This window comes from Pholis gunnellus (assembly GCF_910591455.1).
Source record: "Pholis gunnellus genome assembly, chromosome: 9".
In the NCBI taxonomy this organism is placed as follows: Eukaryota; Metazoa; Chordata; class Actinopteri; order Perciformes; family Pholidae; genus Pholis; species Pholis gunnellus.
Genome location: NC_136535.1, coordinates 17,300,489 through 17,318,777, shown reverse-complemented (window position 1 = coordinate 17,318,777; position 18,289 = coordinate 17,300,489). Strand labels below are relative to the sequence as shown.

Here is an 18,289-nt window from a genome sequence, read left to right as displayed (position 1 = left end):
TGATTCCTTCCACTCTGAGGAAGAGATCCCGGGGGTTATTTTGGTTCCCTTTGAGGAGCCGTAGCCAAAAACAAGCTGATTGTGATGTAATCTCTTGTCTTTTTGCTTTCTTCTTCATTTCTCCTCTCCCGTCCTCCTCTCCACACCCTTTTCACAAAATGTGTTTTTTCTTAAATGCCCAGAAATTGTTCATCATTTGTCACCCAGGGGACCCGAGAATATAAACCAAGAGTTCTGTTTTTCGAGTTTCTGTTAATGAACTGAACATCATCTACCACATTAGTCGGTTCCTGGCAACTTACACTAAACAATATTGGAAGTGCTTTATTGAGGTGTGTTTTGAATGCCGTAGATATTTCCATAAGTGCCATAGAGCGGAGGATTGAGTGTGGATATTTTTGGAACGCGGTAAAAAGTCTGTGTCAAAGAAAGGAACCTTAAGTTTGAGTTTAGGCAGTGTGCGCTCACTGATCTAATCGCTCCCTCTGAGAGCAACTCTGGGACCGAGCCCGTATCACACACACACACAGACACACACACACATACACGCAACACTGCCATATAAGGAGAGAGTGAGAGGGAATCAGGCCGGGTTGAATCAGGGGGTCTCTTTTCTTCTCTCCTTTTTTCTTCCCATTTTCTCTGGCTATCCTGAAGTTCAATGGCAGCTCTCTTTTCGCGTTCATGCTATCATCTTCCGTTTTAGTTTGCTCTCTCAAGCACCCCCCCCCCCCCTTCCCCCATAATCTCCGAAACTGTTTCTCTCGTCCTCTCAGCAGACGCTACACACCCAGTTTTTGGAAAGGGCCCTCTGTAACATTTTAAAAATGCTCCTCCCTCGCCGTCTTTACTCACGAGTACACATTAACTAAATGTCCCACTGCTCGCCAGCCCCTGTTCAAATACACCACAGACATTAGCCCAGTCCAAACACATGGTTCACAGGAGTGCAAGGTCATTAGGAAATAAGTCTGTTTTAATCTAGAGTACAAGCAAACAAAGCAGCACTTCCTCTCCAAATCATTCAATGTGACAAACGCAGTTATTTTCTGCGTGGCTGTTTGTTCTCACTCCGATGTTATTGCTCTTTTTCAGAAAGTTCAATGTGACACTGTTTGTGAATATTTTGACAAAGCAGTGGTTAATGTGTACTGTAAAGATGACAGAGAGCACCCCCTGTGTCTTCTGTATTTTGTGTGTGTGTGTGTGTGTGTGTGTGTGTGTGTGTGTGTGTGTGTGTGTGTGTGTGTGTGTGTGTGTGTGTGTGTGTGTGTGCGCGCGCGCAGATGTAGTGGAATGTGAGCAGTTATAAACGATCCTGGGAGTATCCGGTTGTGTGTGTCTGTAGTGGAGATAAAGACGATGTTTACCTTTTTTTTTTTTTTTTCCCCACTGGGAGCACGACTCATGGGGAGGGTGGTCCTCAATCAGGTCTTCTTCTGTCCGCATGGATGACGAGCACAGAGGAGCTCGTGTGTTTGACATCACCCATACATAGCATTATGCAAGCTTATGTGCTTGTTGAACGTGTGACATTTGACGTTGCAAAAACTAGTGAGACGAGAAGTGATTTTTCTGACATTGACACCTTCTTGGCTTGTGTTTCCCTAAAATCAGCTCTGCAGCTACCTGTAGCGCTTGGTCAGCTGACCAACCTCTCTCTCTCTCGGTTGGTTGGTCTCTTGAAATGGCTTATGCATATCATTTGTGGACTAACAATAGGCTTTTTAACACTAGCATTGAGCAGAAGCTTTATAAGCTACATCTGCTTTGGCGAAGAGACTCTGAAGACGAGAGAGTTGCATGTTTTTATCTATTTCTGGCCTGCTATGTGTTAAAGGGGTTCACAGATGTTATCCAGTTAGACCTCCATGAAGATGCCAGATGTTGTTGCTAGGAGATTGGTGATGCAGCTCCGTAGTGTTACACTGCAGGGTAAATGTTTTTTGTGTGTGTGTAGGTGCTGATTTTTTTTTTTTCCTCATTCATGCTTCCATTCAGATGTTTCTGTGGTAACCAGTGTTACATAGCAACTGACCGCCCAATAACAGAGCTTGGTCTCTCTGCTTTTCTATCTCTCTCTTCCCCCCCCAACTTACCTGCCTTCCTGTCCAAACTGAAAGAGTCTCAAAAAAAAGAGGTGCTCTGCAGCACTGTCATTAGGCTGATACTGAGCCTCATGGCCCTTTTTTAGAGGGTAAAGTGACAACCGCAGCAGCGAATCATGCATATGTATCTCAAGAATCACACAGCTCAAAGCAAACGGGTGCAGCAGCAACAGAAGAAGTGGAGGTTGGTGCCGGTTCACGTGTAGGCGGTGACTGCCTCCCCTCCCTGCTGCCTCTGCCTGTGTGACGACGCTGCCATCAGGCTTTCATTCAACTGTAAAGAAGCGGCAACTTCCATCTTTCTGCTCTGTGTAAAGGCCTTTTTACACTTTTCAGTCACTAAAATCAAACCATTCATCCCTGAACATTTCCTCAGCTGGCGGGTTTTTTTTTTTTTTTTTTTAGAGGAGCAGGTTTATAAAAGGATTGAGTTCCTGAACTAGCCGGGGGAATCTATGTGAGCTCCTTCAACCACTGCACTCTGTGTTCACTTCTGCTCAGCGGGGGGCCGCTGCTGTGCCGCTCATTCTCCAGGTGTGCAAGTGTGCAACCATGTGAGTGTGATGCAGAGATCGGACAAAGAGGAGCGTCATGAGAGGGAGTTGTGAATGAATATAAGAGTGCGAACGCGGAAGAGTTTCTCGGATGTCATCACGTCGGTGTGAAAGAAAAAAAACTAATGTTAAAACTAATTTTCCTTAAAAGTACAACATTTCAAGCCCAAATTAGCTTTCTGTCTCAACTGTGATGAATCAAACCAGATGCAGTTTGACTAATGATCCGCTCTGCTTCTTCTTAAAACTTAAACTATTTTAAATTTACACTTCATGCTTCGTGACAAAACAAAACGCACCCCTCCTGGCTGCAAAGGGAAAAAGAAGTTGCACTGAGTAACAGCGATCTAATAATCCTGCCTTTGCCCTGCCAACTTGTGCTGACATCATGCTTTTTTTTTTTTTTTTTACACAACCTGTGCAGCTGTGATTTAACGTGGCACTAAAGTACAAGGCTACATCGTAGCTGGGTGTGGTCACAAGTACAACAGACCACACCTGACCACACCCAGCTTTGATGTTGGGGCGTTTTTCGGTGGTTCGAGAGACTATTTAACCCATAAAGGCCAGAGCAGATATGTCGTTCCTCATCCAAAACATTCTTTAAGAGTTCTACTCACTCTCCCGTTCAAATACACCGTGTGAGAGTGACGCGACTCTGTGTGAGCGGGGCTTGTGTGTTCTGTAAAACTTCCCTGGATTAAATAAGGACGAAGCAATACCTCTCTCCTTTTTCAAGACCTCATTGTCTGTGTTTTGTTACCTCTTCTCCACCCTCTCATGACATCGGCTTTGTTTTGGCGCATTGTTGCAGTCACTCCCCTGTTTGTGTATGTTATCCTCTGACCGCTCATTGTTTGAGTTCTGCTGCATATGGTGCACATATACAGGACGTTGTTTATGGCTTTTTTTTGGGCCATTTTTATTATTGTAAATCTATTCAAAGCTGCTCTATATTCTCTGACAGCATATTCCTGGAAAGGTTTTAGCTCCACCCAGCCCTTTTTTAAGAAGGCCGGCATGTTTTGATTGCCTAAAGCTGGAATAATACGTTTCATTTATTGTAGCTTTACCAGCCGACCAACCGATACACACACACAAACACACACACACAAATACACACATGCAAGCATTTTGAGCTGTGAGGGGTCAGGAATGTCGAGGATATAGGATAAAGAGGGGAAATGGAAAGAAAGAGGGAGGAAGAAAGTAAAAAAGGGAAGTATGAAGTGAGAAGGGGAGATTGGCTCTATCCACAGTATAGTGATTAGCCTCGGCTAAGCTGTAGTATTATAAAAGTACAATCTGCTGGGAACGATGCTGACTGTCTGCTAAGTGCCCTCGCAGTCTTGATTTATCTCTTGTTGCTATTTGCCATCACATCCTCTTCCTCTCTGCTTGTAATTTGTCCTTCCCCCTTCCTCCTCCTCCCTTTTTCCCACTCTGTCTCAAAGTACTGAACATATCAGTGTGCTCGGGGGTGAGTGTGTGTGTGTGTGTGTGTGTGTGTGTGATGTCCGATAGCTGCTGAAGAGCCAACGTTATCACTGTGTGCATCTTTCATGAGACACAGTTCCCTGCAGGGACATCCAACTGACAGTCTCTTCAAGATCCCTATATTACTAGTACATCAAAAAAGAAAAAGGGGGAGGCAGTGTGAGAGAGACGGATGGATTTCTAGAAATGATCAGGGAGAGAAAAAGAGATGGAGGGGGGAAGAAAGGACAAACTGGGTGGGAGAGACAGAGACACAGGGAAGGTATTTCCGGAGTGGTTTTGGGGTTAAGACTAGTCTCTGTGGCTGATGTCTATCTCCGGATCCCAGTGCATTGTGTGATAGGTTGCCGGGCAGGAAGTGGATGAGATTTCCGCTTGTCAGTGACTGGAAATTGAGGACGTACGTATATGTACAGAGGATCGAAGGCTCCTCGTGGTGTGTGCCTGTAATGCTGTTTGGTTGAGGATGCTGATAATGTCTTTTTGAAAAACAAAAAATAATAATAATGATGAGTCATTTATGTCCTTTTCAGTCTGTATTTTGTCTTGGAATTAACCTTGAAGTTTGTGGATATTAGATTTATAAAAGGTACCCAAATGCTTCATTCTGATGTATCTTTCTTGGTCTTTCAACCTGAAAGTTCCACACTGTGAGAAAAATATCGTGATACACACTTAAACGGATTCCTTGAAAAGATGAGACGAAGTGTAATAAATGAGCACTCACTCCAAAACACAGCAACTTTGTGGCCATCAGACAATGCCTTGAAAGTCATTGAAAAGTCCTGAAACATCCCAGTGACATGTAATGCAGCTTTGCATGACAATACTCTTCATATCAAATGTACTTCTGTGTGTTAATTTAGTCTAGTTTCGAACAAGAATTTATTTTTCAAATACGTCAAAAATGTTGTTTTTTCATACAATATTTGACTTGTGGTTTAATTGCATTGGAGTTTCTCCTCATCAGTTTGTTGCTTCTTTCATATACAATATTCTGTTCTAGGTGTCTTCACGCGTGTGTCAGAGCAGAAAAATATTGTTCTTGGGTGCCTCCAATATGTGTGTGTGTGTGTTTGAGCATGTGTATATTAGCCGAAGCATCCATCATGTCCTTGCCTCAGCCTCACCTCTCGGGGACAAAGACTCTTTTCACAGCACACGTATCTCTGTCTCTCACTCTCACTCTCACTCACTCTCTCACACTGACACAGACACACACAAATCCACACCATCCCATAAGGGCGTATTTGGAGAGCAAGTAGATCTGGTTACCTGTGCGCTCTTTATGTCTCTCACACACATGCTACAGTTTCGACAACAATCACGGCTCTTGTTAGATTACACATTTACTTCGTTCATTAAACTCTTTATGACTGCCGCTTCTGGCCTGTCAAAATAAAACATTTCATGAAGTTAAATGTAGTTTGCAGGGGCCCTTTATTTGGTGATGCATGGCTTCTGATTGAATCCCGTAATGCCCGTAATAGAAAAGTTTAACTGTGACCCTGTGGCAGGAAGACAAAAACATTTGAATGATTTTTCAATTTGAGTGCTGCCCCCTTGTGGATACTGTTCATGCATATGTGTGTGTGTATACATGCTTTTGATAATTACCTTCATTTAGATACAGTAAAACATGCAATAAAACACCACATTGAATTGTGTTAAAGCTTTAAAACATAGACATTGATTGTCTAAATATCTTTCAGCGCACAGTATTTTATTAATACAGTATTTTACCTTATTTATCTGTTATAAGCAAGAGACAGATAGATGGAGAGAAGGATGAGACAGGGTAAGGTGAACCTGGACACACGAGAGAGGAATCTCAGTGAATATGAAAAGACGGAGCTTTATCTTGACCTCCCATGTTGAAGGTAGCAGCGGAATTGTCTGTCATGATCCTGTTATCCAGCGTTGGCCAACAGAGCCCCACACTCCTGCTACACACACACACACACACAAAGGTGGTACAAGCTGTAGGCATAGGTGTGTGATGAGAAATCAGTTTTGATCTGTAAGGTTTATCTCTCTCTCTGACACACACACACACACCTGTGGACCAGTGGGCGTGTTGACGGGTGTCATCAGTCCTCCTCCATGTTTATCTATATACTCACCCCAGACTACCTCAGTTTTTGTGAAGCGGTTTTGGCTCAGAGGCTGTGATACAGATGTCACAGCTGTCATTTAGCAGCACTTAGTAACAGTCACTGACACAGCCTGGCGGGGCGGCTGAGCAAGAATCATACCACACACACACACATTTCTTTGCAGGGTGGGGAGGAAATACGAGGTTGAACCACGGCTACAAATTCAGCCCACTCATGATCAGCCACATATGCGTATCTGGCACGGTGCAACTATGCTATCCTGGCTTGGTTTTATTTATAAATGCTGTTGAATGTGATATATGAAAACAGCATAGAATTTAATTTTCTTTTTTTTATAGTGGAAGGTTGTAATCAGGCCACAGACTTTATAGTCAGGTTGTGAAAGTGAGTTGCGCTTGTGGTCCATGTTGTCTTTGATTCTGTGTGTTGACACTGTTTTCTGCATCTGTGTACATGTGCACATGCAGAAACACACCCACACACACACACACACACACACACACTTTATAGCTGTTTTTTCTTCACTACCTAGCAGCTGTATTAGTCCACAACTAAACAGGAAATTCTGAGGATGTGAGCACTTTGGAGTTCCTAACAAGATGCTGTGGATGCTGATGTAACTGTTCAGGTGATGATTGTCTGCTCTCGTGCAGCTTAAAAGATGAGTCTGGTGATGTTCGACGTATTTCTTATGGTCAAAGAATCCCACGAAAAGTAGAAAACCAATAATGAATTGATCCGACTCACAAGTATTGTCTTGGTAGAGTAGACGACGCCATAGCTTATTCCTCCGTGTCACAGAGTTCGAGGTGTTGGTGGTTATGCAACCGAATGAACGTAGAAACATAGAGATGCAGATATAAAGAAAGAAGGAAACCTCTCCCTGATTATTCTCTACAGAACTTTGAAGCATCAGACTTTGGAGGAAAGTTAGTTTAAAGTGACATTCAAGTGGCTTTATTTTGTATTAAAGGTGGTTCGTTGGTAAAGAAAAGAAATAGATGTATGGCCCCAGAGAACGGAGTATAATAATACTGCGGCCCGACTCCCAACATGCCAGAGAGATTGTCATCTCTGATCTCTGTCACCAGACCTTCAGACTCCTCTGTTGTTTCTATGGCAACAAGGATTAAAGGCCAATTTCCTGCCACGAGCTTGACCTTCAAATGTCCCTTGTGACCTTTTTTTTCTGTTGTCGCCAACTGATCTCAGTTGGAGAGAAAGACCGAAAGTGTGGTTGGGTTTAACGCTGGACAAAAGCCACCTCATGCGATGCCGAGTTTGAACGGGAAACTGCGTGTTATCGTTATTTCGTCAAACTAAAACATTGTGCAATGCAGAAGGAACGTTGTATTGAACTGGTTGACGTCAAAGCACTTGAGGCTTATTTGTGTTAATATTGCATAGCGCACTGTATTTTTAGAGATACTGTTGCTTCTCTCGGTTACTGTTCAGCTGTTCAAACCCACATGCCGTGCCGTGCTCTACTTATGAAACTTTTTCATTAAAACTGCATTTTAGATTAATGCACTCAAGGAAACTCGCCGGCGATGTGTGCACACTCGCAAAACCATGCACACGCAATCCTTTTTTCTTTTACCATTTTGTCAAAAGTGCAGTTTTTCAGTCTCTGGTCACAGATTTTGACTCCCATGTGTATTATAAAGAGGGTGTGTACTGGCTTGTTGCATGTTAATGTGGGTGCACGTACTTAATGAATTGTTAAAGGACCATACTGGTAGTTCTGCATGTTTTAGGTCATTAACTTTATGTGGTACTGCAGTTGCTAACAGAGACTCTATGGCAAACTGACCGAAACAGAGTGTGCAAGGACGGTGGAAATTGGTGAAACAACCATGTGATGAGAATATAACTTTGTTCAAAAATGTATGAAGGCATATAAATATAGATAAATATAGACAGTACTCAAATAATGGCCTATAATAGCTGAGCTCAGGGAAGACAAAAACTAAATTATCAGTACCTGTATTACAGCTCAATGACTTGGATGGTAATTCAGTATAATCTTAATATATTTCCACAGTGTTATTTCCATACACAGCGCTGCCATATTTCTCAGTGTGCTGCTTTGAGTTTCTCTTTTTGTAGAAATATTGTTTGTCACTTTGGTGCGCTTTCTCATTATTAAGCTACTTTTCAACTCCACCCTTCCTGAAGTAAAACAGACGGAGGAAGTGTTGAGACTGCATTAATAGTAACGGCAATGGAAAACAGAAACGGCTTCTTCTCTAAATTACTAATGAAATACAGACTTTAAAAACGCAGTGAATTGGAAATAATGTGATAATGCAACTATCTCAGAATTGCCAGCTTCCTTTGGTGCTGCTTTTCTCTCTCTACCTGGCATTTGTCATTATATTATCATATTTTAGTGACTAAACAAACACTTAAAAGCTACTCCATTGGTTTAGTATCGCACTTTAATAAAGTTAAGGGGTTCACAAGAGACAGAGGAGAGAGAAAAATCTAAGTAGCAGTGGCTGAGAGATTCTAGTCCCAAGTACGGGTCAAGCATCAAAAACACGATCCGCAATTCCCATAATGCAACTCAACCAAACCCCAAACCTCCAGATTGTAACCTCATGACAAGTAAACTGAACCCGGTGTGTAAATATGATGGAGCGCCCCTTTAATCGATTGTTTTAGATTTACACGTTTTTTTTTGTCATAAAATAGAAAGCATTAGCAGCCTTGAAGATGTGAAATACATCTAAAAAGTTGCAGCGTGCTCGTTAAATCCGTCGTCACAATGCACGAGTTGCAGTTAATGACACCCTTTTGCGCGCTGTTGTCATGGTTATCTGTGGGGCTGCTGCTGTTCAGTGTTCCAGCGTCGAAAACAGCACATGACATAACTGGTGCCGCTGTGACATAAAGACGATGTCGGACAGATAATTTGCTAGTTAGGCGGGAGACGGATGGATGGACAGCTCTGTCATCCGCCCTCTTCTCGTCCCTCAGATGCCCCGATCGATTATTTAAGGAGGGATTGGTCGAGTCTGGCTGAGCAGGACGGGGCTGAGCGCTGTAAGCGTCTGCCCTGCCTGCTGTCTCTCATTTTACACACCCGAGAGGGGAGGGCCATGACACACTCACACCCACACACACACACTTTTTATCCCTCCCGTGGTCCCCACACACGCACACCTCGACATACGCTCAGATCTTGCTTACATCATCCAAGCAGTAGAAACAGATCAGACACCCAGGCATACAAGCTGAAGTGTGCTCCTTTGCCTTCCACATATGGTGTGTGTGTGTGCGCGCGTGTGTGTGTGTGCGCTGAAGAACAAGACGCACACTTTGACGCACAAGACTGAATTTATGGAAGAGCAGAAGATTTGCGTGCCGAGAAGTTGCTTTCTGAAGGACTGAATTATTTAAAAGCACCCGTTGCCAGAAGAAGAGAGGACAGAAAAAAACAACTAGCAGGAACATGTTTATTTTATGTCGTGAGTAAGAGACAAGGTGGTGATCGCTTCGACCCTCAGGTGTTGTCTTTTGTTTCATCTGACGTTCGTGTGAGTAAACAAACAGACACAAACCCTACCGGGTGGGTTTTTTTTCCGGTTGTTTCGCGGGTGTCTATGTGCCAAAGTGAAAGTGCGTTCGGGCACAGGGACCGCTCCGTATGCTGCAGATGGTTCGAACCCTTGCCCAGTTCAGCATTGCTCTGGAGGAAATGAATGAGAATGGAGAGAATGCAGGAGATGAGGGAGGAGGAGGAGGAGAAGAAGTGGTGGACAGAGATGCTGTGGATCAGTTCAGAAACAACAACAGGAATGGGAACTCCAGTGGGAATTTGAATGGGAATGGACTTTGTGCTGGAAGCCCCCACAGAGAGGTAGACTGTGTTTTTCTATTCTTTGCAGTTAAGATTTGTGTGGTTTTGCGGCGTATCAAGGACATCATCACCCGCCTGTCCGGGTCAATTTAGATTTCACTCCATCCAGCCTCCTCCTTTCTTTTTGCTCCTGTGCTCTCCTCATTCTGCTGCTGCAGTAGATCCTGCTTTTCTTTGAATTCTTCGTATATTTGTTCTGTTGTTCTGTGCATCTCCTTCATTATTGTAACCCCATTCTTTGTTTGAACATGTCTGTCTTCCTCGGGTTAATGTCTCTTTCCTCAGATCCTCCTTCTCTCCGTCTCTCTGTTATAGAATTAGAGCCGAGTGAATCACACGATTAACTCCCAACGCCGACTGTCACAAAAACTGCCGCCACTCCTTTCACGAGTCTGCACTCACTGTATCTTTGTTAGTTTTTAAGTGTAATTTATTGTATTTTAGGAATCTCTAGCAACAATTTCTTTTTGCGTGTTAGTGGGATACCTAGTGTTCCTTGAGTGGCAGCAGAATCAACAAATTCGCTTCGGATTACGTCCACATATGAACGCACAAACTCACTCTCACTGCAGACGTAACGTAGCCGCTGTAGTTCTGCTAATCTGCAGAACTAATCTGCTGAACTACAGCAGCTTTTGAAAATCAGTTTTTTTTTAAGTCCTTATAATAATTTTAGAACCACCGCCTGTTTGATCAATAAATCTTTTAATTTTAAACATTTTAAAAATATAAATTTTACGCAGTGTTTGTCTTGTTTTCTCTAACTAGCCCCACATTTTTTTTCGTTTAATAGCATAAAAGAGTAAGAAAAACAGCTAATATTCACATTTTATGTCAATGAAACTAAATCAATAAATCAACACATTCAGCTCTGTATGTAATGCAGTATAAGAACAAAGTACTAATCCTTTTGTTCGACCCACTTGTGGTATTGATGAAGAAAATATTGAAGCAGCAGCCGAGGACTAATAACAGACTTCAACATATATTATTGTATTACCCGATTGTGTGAATGTAAAGGGAGCTTTAGAAAGTAGAGTAAGATAGGAGGAAAGGAGTGGAGGAGGAGGTGGCGATGATGATGATGATGATGATAATGGAGGAGTCGGGAAGTGGATCAATAGCCCGTGCATGCGCGTCAGAAAGGGAGACAAAACTATTGATCGGCACAGAGTAGGTCAGGGGCATACAAATGACAATTGGGGAGTACATAGAGATGATACAGACTATGATAGAGACACACACACATACACACACACACACACACACACACACACACACACACACACAGCCTGTCGATAACATCTGCATGCCAGAATTACATCTTGAAGAGGAAGTTAAGGATTTACTTCAACATGAAGAAGAAGTGGGAATCCGCTTGTGTTCTACAGTGGTGTTTGGATGAACAGAGGAGGAGAGAGCTGATGAGGATGCTTTCTCTTTTGACGAAGAGGCTGCCTGTTGCTGCTTTCGCCAGGCTGTTGCCAGGGGATACCGTCGTCGGGGAGTTGGGATGAAGGCAGCAGGGGTGGAGAGGTGTGACGACAGCGATGAGATGAGAGGAGAGAGAGCTGGGTTTAATGACAAAACTTCAGCTCAGACCTCAAACACAATGGGGTTTTTAGGGAATCAAAGCCAGTATTTTTATTTTTTTTATATTGATGATGCGTTCTGCTGATGTTTAGGTTCCGATTCAGTAAATTGGCCGCATGCAAAAAAACAAGGAATCGAAAGAACACAGATTCAGCATTCCCTCCTCAGTTTTCATTATTGTAAAGTGACTTAAAGTCTGCAGTGACGTTACAAACAGCAACATATTCAGCATACAGACACGAGAGTGCAGTCTGTCGTCTCATCTCGATCTAGTCAAGGAAGCAAATCTATTCGCTTTGTTGCATCAGTTAGAGCGGGACGAAATGAGACGTTTTAAGACATTCTGTTAACTAAGACACAGACATGCAAAATTAACATGGCAGAAACAAAACCTTGTTGGCAATATTTCATTATTTGTGCGAGACTGTATGCGCTACAGCTGTGTCCCAGTCTTTTTGTCGGTCACACACACACAGAGAGAGAGAAGAACGTGACCTCACCAGATATTTGATGGCACAAATTTGAAAGCAGCTGCGGCATTTATAAAGAATGATTGGGTACTAAATTGTCTGTACAAAATGGGTACAGGATGAAAAGCTGCAGTTATCTTCCATCCAATAATAAATAAATAAAATGTCACTGTCTTGTTTGGAATCCAGTTCCTCTCGTTCAGCGGCCTTCAAATGACAAAGTTCGGCCTCGTCGAGCTGCACAGGGCAACGTTACAGGGACAGTGTTGTACAGTTTTATACAAACAAAAAGTAAAGGGCAACACGAAAACCCTGAGAAATAAATTCTACAGAAAGGAATTATCAAAAGGAGTGTGGAAAAAAAAGAAGAAAGACCAAAACATTGTTTTACTTTGCTTCTGTTTTGTATGTAGAGCTGTGACGGAACAACATACACTCAAAGGCAGACGTACAGCACGCAGATGATACACAGCATGACCTCGGCTACGTGAAACCACACCTAACGTAGTTAAGCAGAATGACATTAGACAAAGCTGCTTGTGCTCTGCCTCTGGTGTGTGTTGTCTTTGCTGTCATGCTGTAATGTTTGGCTGCAGTTGTGAGGATTAACTTGCTTTATGGACCCCCCCCCCCCCCCCCCCCTGTGTCCGCGGCATTGCCCAGACACCAGAGCTCACAGAGGCACACATGAGAACATGCTGTACTCGCACACATACTGTACACATTTTTCTCTCACACACACACACACACAGAGAGACACTGGAGGGGTTTCCTCTCCGATCCCCTCCGCGTTATTTGGCGACGGGCTGAATCCTGTGAACCCTCCATCCTGTCACATTTACCGCTGAGCCACCGGCGACGACCCCGACTCCCGAGCAACGTTCGAGAGAGTGACTGAAAGAATAACCAGACTTTAACATATCAATGCATGTTTGTACTCTTTGTGCCACAGCTTTGGCTGTTTTGGGCTGATTGAATTACACAAACACATTCTTGCTCTTCGGGCCACATCATTCCTGAGATCTGGGTGGTTAAATAGATCAAAGTTATCGGATGACAAATAATTTGAAGGTGTGATCTCAAGATTTCAGATTGCAGCAGGTAAAATGATTGCACATTACGACTTCCTGAAGTGTTGCCTCCAGAAATTGTGACGTGTCATCAACCAACCGTTTGAGGAGATTACAACCTGTCGGATCATCTGACAGCTAATGTCTTGCCCCGTCTTGCAAATACCAAAATTTGGTCTGTTTTTAATTGTAATAAATTATTATTGATTGGCTTGTGAAGGTGACAATTTCACTCCCCACCCTCATGAGCGACGTGGGAGAACAATGAGATGGCAAACAGTGACTCATCATGTGTCATCGTAGCACCAAAGTTACAGTGTGTGACTGTTGTTTGATTAAACTGGATCCATTTGACCAATGTGGTCGGTGGCTTGACTCATTAACCGTTCAGCCTCTCAGCTTACTTAATGAAACAAGTTATTTCACCATGTTCTGATGATGTGTGTGTAGGTGTTTAATAAAGACGACCACCGAACAGAGGAACATTACTGTCGCCAGGGACAGTCCCCCTGTTGTTGTACCTCTTTGTCACACACACACATACATGTGTTATCCCCCGTCTTCCGTTTCCCATTACCAACTGAACAGCTCTGCGACGGCCCAAATCACTCCTTTGATGTGTGTGTGTGTGTGTGCGTGTGTGCGTGCCTGAATTGTAGTGTCAGGTTGACCTCAAAGTAATGATTCAGCAGTCGTGAAAAAGAGAGAGTGGATCTGCATTCGTCAATTTGATTAACGTAGAATAATTTTTATTAGACATTCATGCTGAAGGAGACAGCTGTGTTCTTGTGTGGAGGGCTGTGTGTCTGTTTGTGTGTGTGTGTGTGTGTGTGTGCGTGTGTGTGTGTGTAAACTGGTTGTAGCTGCCAGGGAAATCCTGACGTTACTACACATACTGTACATAAATACTTCAGTTTGGAGTATTTCTCAGATAGCACTACTGCAGTTCCAAATACGCACAGAGCTGTTGCTGTCTAGCAATGCAGCTGCGCTCCATGCTTGACAGCATCATGCTCAACAAAATCAGCGTCCGTTGACAGACGTTGGTAGTTGATTGATTGTAATACATAACGCTGAAACGATTAGTCAGTTCATTGATTAGAAAATGACTTGACAGATCGCAAATGATATGATTAAAAACAATATGGTAAATCCTTTTACACACATCAGACAACATATTTGCTGGTTTCAGTTTTAATATTATATAATATATAAAATATCAGAAAATTGTAGAAGTCTTCTTGGCTTTCTCGCTGTTCACATCTTTAATGTTGGTGCCGTACTGTCTGGGTTAGCCAACAAAACAATCAAACCTAGATGCTAAATCAGTCTATTTAGATTTTGCAGGTGTGAAACTTACCCAGAAAGATCAGCAACTGAACTATGATTTCCTTTCAAGAACAGTCTAGTTAGACAACACTTGTGACTCAGGACACTCCAGAGCTGCTGCTTACTGAATCAGGGGACTGAGCCAAGATTTATTTTTGAATAGATGAGTCCTGAAGGGTCATTTTGGAGCATAGATGGAATATCACTGTGGTATTGTGTCTTTCCCTTTCTATCCATGTTCAGCCCCGTATTTATTCCTTCTACTCCATCCTGTTTGTGTTCATATCTCACGGAAGAGTATAATTGGAATGAATCAGAAAGAGAGGGTGGCATGTAAATGTCAACCTAATAAAAAGAACACTCAGTGCACTCCATCCACACGTCGCCTTTCACCCTCCGGTGGTACCCCACAGCGCCCCTGGGATCACTTCAGATGCCAAACACTAAACATGGTCTTTCTGGGAAGTTATTGTTACGGTTATTTATAGGACACAGTGGTGCTGGCAGAGAGGAGCAAGGGAGCAGGGGAAAAAATCCTCGTGTGTGTGTGTGAGTGAGAGACACAGTGGTTACATAGGCACCATAGGGTTTTGCCCTGTGGCTCCGTCTGATATTTATAAGTCATGTTTAGTTCTGTACCAGAATATTTTGGGAGGCTCCCCTGAGACCCCTGAGATAATATGTCTGACTTGTTCCATGATCCTTAAACTCCCTTTGTTATTCTCCTGCCTTTCTCTTTGTCTCTCTCTCTCAGTCACTCACTCACACACACACACACACACACACACACACACACACACACACACACACACACACACACACACACACACGGGATAGACTTTTGTAGCACAAACCTGTCCGTTGTTGCCATGGGGGAAACACTGGAAAACTGTGTTTTAGCTACCGATTTTGATTCATCTGATCAAGTGGATGAAAGTAAATTATAACTTTTGATTAAAAATGTATTTATTTGTTGCAGACGTTAAAAATCAACTTAAGCTTTTTATGTTTGCTTTTTCCTCTTTTTTGCTCTTCTTCCCTTCATACGTCTCTTTCCCTTCCCCTCTCTGCCTTAATGTGTTGGGCTTTTTGTCCGCTATGTGTCGGAGCAGCTTATTCACTTGCAACCATGAATCATGAGTCATTGTTAGCGTGAACAGCTGAGTCAAGCTTTGCTTCTCTGTGGACTTCCTGGCCTCTGTGACCCCTAATCTGATCCCTTTGTTTGTGTGTGTGTGTGTGTGTGTGTGTGTGAGAGAGAGAGAGTGTGTTAATGTGCAACAATCGTAACTTCTTTGCAGTCTTGTATTTGCTCCTTCATAATAATCTTCATAATATAGCTCTGTGATATTTAAATCAAACATTTGAAGGGACCTAAAGCAGTATAACCATAAAGTCAGAACGTACTCAGTGTTTTCTTTGCCTCTCCAAGAAGATTAGGCAAATTAGACGAACAATGGATTAAAAAGAAAATACTCCGATGTGGTTCGAGAAAGGAAACCTGCATACAACGAGTCAGCAGTGGTCACGGTGTCCTTTGTATTTCTGTGATGTGTGACTGATGTTGGGAGGCAGGAATGCAGATGTAGAAATGGGACATTTAAAATGCCAGGAAGGCAAAAGGCCCATCTGCAAAGTACAAAAAGCATCAGCAACTATAAACATTTTTTATCAAGTTAAGTTTAAGGGATTTTTCTCCTGCTTGCTCATACTGCATTATAATCTCTCATAATGTTGCTCGTAAGGAAGATTCAAAAGAAAGAGTTCCTCAAAGAGTAGGGACTGTCTCGGGGGACGGCATGTGAAGTTACTGCAGTGGACAAAAAAGCTGTGATAGAAGTGTGTGTGTGTGTGTGTGTGTGTGTGTGTGTGTGTGTGTGTGTGTGTGTGTGTGTGCACTTGTTTGTTTGAATTTATCCCAAGTTGTTTTTTATGCATCTAGCCACTGTCTTGTAAGTTATTTTCCATTTTGCTGTCACGCAGTGGAATACGGCAGTTGGATGACACATCTGGGCTGCAGCTCTCTAAACATTAAACCCTGACATTTACAACTTAACACTCAGCCGTAACGATGTGATCCTGGATACTTATTTTACCCACACGTCTTCAGTACGTCATGTTGGACATGTAGGCTGCAGGAGTTTTGTGAAGTGTCTTTAAATTTAATTCATCTACATTCTGAACCTTGCGTCTTGTAAAAATGGACGTTTTTTTTGCATGGCAAAGGTTCGTTGAAGCAAGAAATAAATGGCAGAAATCATCACTCGTAATTTATTTGTTTTGGTCTTAAAGGATAGTTGTTACAATAAATGTACAGACAGGACACAAAGTGGAAGAGAGAGGAGTGTGAGATGCAACACATGCTCCTAATGGGAATCGATCCAGAGAGTTTGCAGCCATGTGAAATTGTCTTATCCACTAGGACACCAGGACACCACAATAGTTTGCTTTTTAAAAATGAGAATAAAAAAGAAAACATTAATACAAGAATGAAGAATTAAACCAGTGAGACCTCTGCATTGTCTGAAACACAAAACCTGACATTTGGTTCTTAAACACTGTGAACTGAAGCTAAATAAAGCAAGTTTACAGTGTATTAACAAAAAGGTTAATTGCGATTGACTTTATTCCGGTTCATATTAAGACTCATTAACATTTTTAATGCATGTTAGTGTTTGTGTGGGTTTGGGTGCTCTTCTGTGTCTGCAAACAAATGTGCATTGTCCACATTGTGTATCCTTTAGTAGAATGAGCGTATCATCTACATGCTTTGATGATTGATCTTCTTCTGTTTTCACAGGACATGAGGAAACATGTGATGATGACCCTCTTGGACACCGAGCAGTCGTATGTGGAGTCACTACGCAGTCTCATTCAGGTAACAACTGCACATTCTCACACTATACTAGCATATATATACACACACAGTTCACCTCAGATATTCTGACATTTCTCTGGTCTAATAAGCGTGTAATGTTCACCGATGAACAAACAGTCTTATTGAGCGTTTTTTACCATCGCACACATACGCACAGAAAGAAACACAGCATTGTGGATTCACAGATTGCTGAGGACGTGAATAACAAATGTAGGTAACAACGGTGTTATGTAATCCACTTATTGCCATTCATCCCGTCAGGCTAATCTGCTAACCCTGTCACATCTCCCTGTCATCAGCATTATCTGCTCCCACACACACAAAGAAACCCTCTCTCTCTCACCTGTATCTGACACCTGTCGCTAACTAACCTTTACCCCAAATCTTAGCTGCATCCCTCTCTCTTTGTCTCACACACACACACACACACACACACACCGTCCCTACTTGTTTTATAACCTGTCACCGTTCGCTGTGTGTGGGCTGAACACCGTGTGTGTGTGTGTGTGTGCTAGCACACATCTGTGTGAAATGTGTGTGATTGTGCACTCGCATCCCAACGTGCACACTGGCTTGTCTCCCTCTATGCATGTGTTTCTGTCTGCCGCCACAAAGTGAATAATCCTGCGCTGCGTTCCCATGGCGACACAGGGAAAGTCAGTGTTACCACGGTGACTGCAGCGAGAGTGCAGATCCCCCCCCCCCCCCCCCCGAAGGAGGGTCTCAGATGTGGTTCAGCTGAGACCGCTCGACGGCAGCGTGGTCCCAAGTGGAAATAGATATATTATTTGTTTTTGTATCACAGCTT

General features: G+C 42.9%; 1 protein-coding gene across 1 annotated transcript in view; it reads left to right on the top strand.

The window, feature by feature from the left end:
* The window catches only part of arhgef17 (Rho guanine nucleotide exchange factor (GEF) 17), a gene marked incomplete at its 5' end in the record, with an annotated part of 52,746 nt that overhangs the window by 21,362 nt on the left and 13,095 nt on the right, over positions 1 to 18,289 (top strand). Inside the window, one exon of the mRNA XM_079165757.1 lies at positions 17,404 to 17,481. Coding sequence (XP_079021883.1) covers positions 17,404 to 17,481 — 78 coding nt within the window. The remainder of the gene's footprint in view (positions 1 to 17,403; positions 17,482 to 18,289) is intronic.